Source organism: Chenopodium quinoa, unplaced genomic scaffold, assembly GCF_001683475.1.
Source record: "Chenopodium quinoa cultivar QQ74 unplaced genomic scaffold, ASM168347v1, whole genome shotgun sequence".
NCBI classification, from domain to species: Eukaryota; Viridiplantae; Streptophyta; class Magnoliopsida; order Caryophyllales; family Amaranthaceae; genus Chenopodium; species Chenopodium quinoa.
Window position 1 is genome coordinate 992,510 of NW_018743812.1, and position 3,060 is coordinate 995,569.

At 35.6% G+C, this 3,060-nt stretch overlaps 1 protein-coding gene across 1 annotated transcript; it reads right to left on the reverse strand.

Moving 5' to 3' along the window:
- LOC110685409 lies at positions 1-1,567 on the reverse strand. The gene is made up of 3 exons (XM_021861940.1): positions 1,347-1,567; positions 544-1,042; positions 1-390 (listed from the first exon to the last, which is right to left on the reverse strand). Exons 1-3 carry the CDS (start codon positions 1,565-1,567, stop codon positions 1-3), a joined length of 1,110 nt encoding a protein of 369 aa, XP_021717632.1.
- Positions 1,568-3,060: the final 1,493 nt, after the last annotated feature.

The window sequence follows — 3,060 nt, forward strand, 5'->3', positions numbered from 1 at the left end:
CTAGTCTGCATCTACCTCCATATCTTCTGCTGCATCTTGATTGCCTTGATTTGCTGGTCTAAACATAGTGTTCAGGTACTCCACAGCCTCCATCACAATTTCCTTCTTCACCTTAACTTGATCTGGTAGAATGCCAAGATTTTCAAGTTTATTTTTGTTCATATGGGGTATTTTGTACTTGTTCCAACCTTGTCCCTTGAGAATTTTTATCATACATCTTTGCAAAGTCACCCATATGTACTTGTTGACTTTAGGGTTGAATGTGTCATAAGACTCAATGACTTTCTCAACTAGCTCATCTAGATTGCAAGGAAAAGACAGATATTGCAAAGACTGAATTGACCTAAACAAGCCTAAGTCCAACACATTCAAATCAGGTGACTGTGCTGGCTGGAATACAATTTAAATGTTGAACCCATTTGCTGTTGTTGCTGCAATGAACTCCTCATCTCTGGGAACTTGACGAGGCCTTGCATTATCCCATTGAATGACAACATTTTTTGGAAGACTTTCAGGCTATTTAGACACAATTGTTGGTATGACCTTTGTCGGTAACATCTCCCTAATCACCTCTCTGTTGACATTCTGGAGTGTCTTTGTTTCCCATGTGCTTGCTGCTCTATTTTTGCTTGACTTCTTAGCTCTCTCATTGACAGTGAATGGGAATATTCCATACTTCCCATCATGGAGTAGTTCCCCATTTCTGTCATACAATGGCTTAAACTTGAATCTTCTTGACTGTTGTGTCCTGTAGGGATCTTCCTCTTTAGGTAGGAGATAAAATCTCCTCTTATCAGAATTGAGATAGAACCATTTCTCATTTATGTGTATGACATGGTTCATGTCAACAAAAGTGGGGTCCTCATTTGATGTAAGTGGGTTTATATGTGACAGAACCCATTTTATTCTAGCTACCTTGTGGTCTAATGTCAGTGTTGGCTTGTTACTGCTTATGTGTGTTCTCAGCCTTCCCTTTTTCTTCAAATTATGAAGAGTGACATGAGAAATTTTCAAGACAGCTACATAACTTCTTTCTGTTTGCCTTAAATGCAGAGGGACTGACTGTAGGAATTCATCTGAAAATTCCCTTGGCTTTGGACCTGTTTTGCCATACTCTTCCTGACATCAATTAAATTCCCTATGCCATCTGTTTTTTAAAGTCAGTGAATATTCTAGTGATTATTGATTTGTGAACATTGAATTGAACTGATAAAATCTTCTTGTGACCCCTTGGTAAGTTCCCATCTTGCATTTTCACCAACATTGCATCAACAATTTCCCTTTTCTTTTGTAAAGTGAGTTGCTTCCTTTGTGTTTGTTGATTCCCAACTTCATTGAATGCTTACATGTCATTGTCTTCATCCTCTTCATGTGCAATGTGAACATCTTGTGTGCATTGCTGCCCATTTTCTTCTTCTTCTTCTTGCATGTTTTCATTTTCTGTTTCATATTGTTCTAAGTCTTCATCTTGCATTTCTTCTTGTTGATCATAGTAGATTTCTACCATTGTTTCCTCTGTTAGTATTTGGTCAACATCATAGAACAGAGCTTCAATAAATTCTGCCATGCCTTGTGTCTGATTTTTTTTTCCTCGGATTGAGATTGATGATATAGGGTTGGCTGTTGTTTTTTTTTTTTATTTTGGAGATGAAGTTTCCCTAGGTGAATATGTAGATAATGAAGGTTGCTAGGTGATGAAGATGATGAAGATTGAAGATGTGCAACACTAATTTTAGTTTAGGGGAATTTTTTGGGTAAATATGGGCTAATCATGGGTAGTTAGTGCTAACTTTTGGGTAAACATTTGATCTTTTGAAAAAATTCTGGTTTGTAATTAAGTGTGCAACATTGAATGTTTGTGGGGGCTGGTATTTATAAGCCTCATAAATGATGAATGCTTGGTTTAAAAACAGGTTAAAAATTTGAATGAATGTAGTTATTTTTTAAAAAAAATAGGAGGGAAATGAAAACCCACCCAAAATTTCACTCAATTCGAATTTTGGTGAAAAATTGGGAGGGAAAACAAGTCCCTCCTAAAATTAGCAGATTTCCCTACCAATTTGCAAGTGGACGGGTCCTACTTTCTCTCTCCTCTTCCTTTAATTACTTTACAAAACTTTTCCTAATCTTTGCCCTTTAAGTTTTGCCTTGGTAACCGCAACTCCCTCCAAAGTTGCACATAACATTTAACGGAGGTAGTATAATACTACCTCCGTTTTCATTTATTTGACATCTTTCTCTTATCACGCTTGCCAACGCACTATTTCAACAATTAATATGTCTAATTCTCGATATTGTAAAATTATAAAAAGTAGATATTAATAAAATATATTTTGAGACTATTCAAGCAAGATTCCACTTGACTATGTTTTATCGTAGGTATAAATCACAAAAGCTAGTCAAAGTGTAATTTGTGAATAGTGCTTAAGTCAAATGGTGTCAACTAAAAAAAACGGAGGAAGTATAATGTATTGTTGGTAGGAGAGAGAAATAATAAAAAAAAGTAGTATCAGTGGGGTTGGTAGGAAAGAGAAATAGTGAAATATTTGTGAAGTGGGATTAGTGGAAGAGAGAAATTATATAATAATGGTGAGTCCTTGCCAAAAATAGTAGTGTTATAATTATTATGAAACGACCGAAAATAAAAAGTGTTGCATTTAATATGAAACAGAGGGAGAATAACTCTATAGTTGACTTCCTCACAAGTCAACAATAACAGCTGATAAGGTATACAGCCTTTTAGTCCGAAATAGTTAGTTAACTGACACTTTCTATCGATATGTTGTCTAAAGAGGTTCAAACGTATACAGCTTTAGTTCAAAATAGTTCACCACTATATCTAGTGGCTTAACTCTAACTAGTTCAAGGTAGCCAGGCCATATGAGTCTACTACTTGACTACAGTGACTCTGTTCCCTTCCTCTCTGATTCGCTGCAATAGCTTAAAGGGCCATTCTTATCAGTTTTCATTAGAAAGAGAATATATAGTTTACGATGACAAACAATATTTAAAAGCCTAAAGGAAAAATTATATAGCACCTTATTCATATTCCATTGCAAA

Bases quoted from the DNA above. Each gene is read 5' to 3' on its own strand.
- LOC110685409 (XM_021861940.1), bottom strand. From the start codon at position 1,567: ATGGCAGAATTTATTGAAGCTCTGTTCTATGATGTTGACCAAATACTA. The intron at 1,043-1,346 runs GTAAGCATTCAA...TCTGCATTTAAG, and splicing joins GAGGATGAAGACAATGACAT to GCAAACAGAAAGAAGTTATG. The intron at 391-543 runs GTCATACCAACA...ATTGTATTCCAG, and splicing joins GGGAGATGTTACCGACAAAG to CCAGCACAGTCACCTGATTT.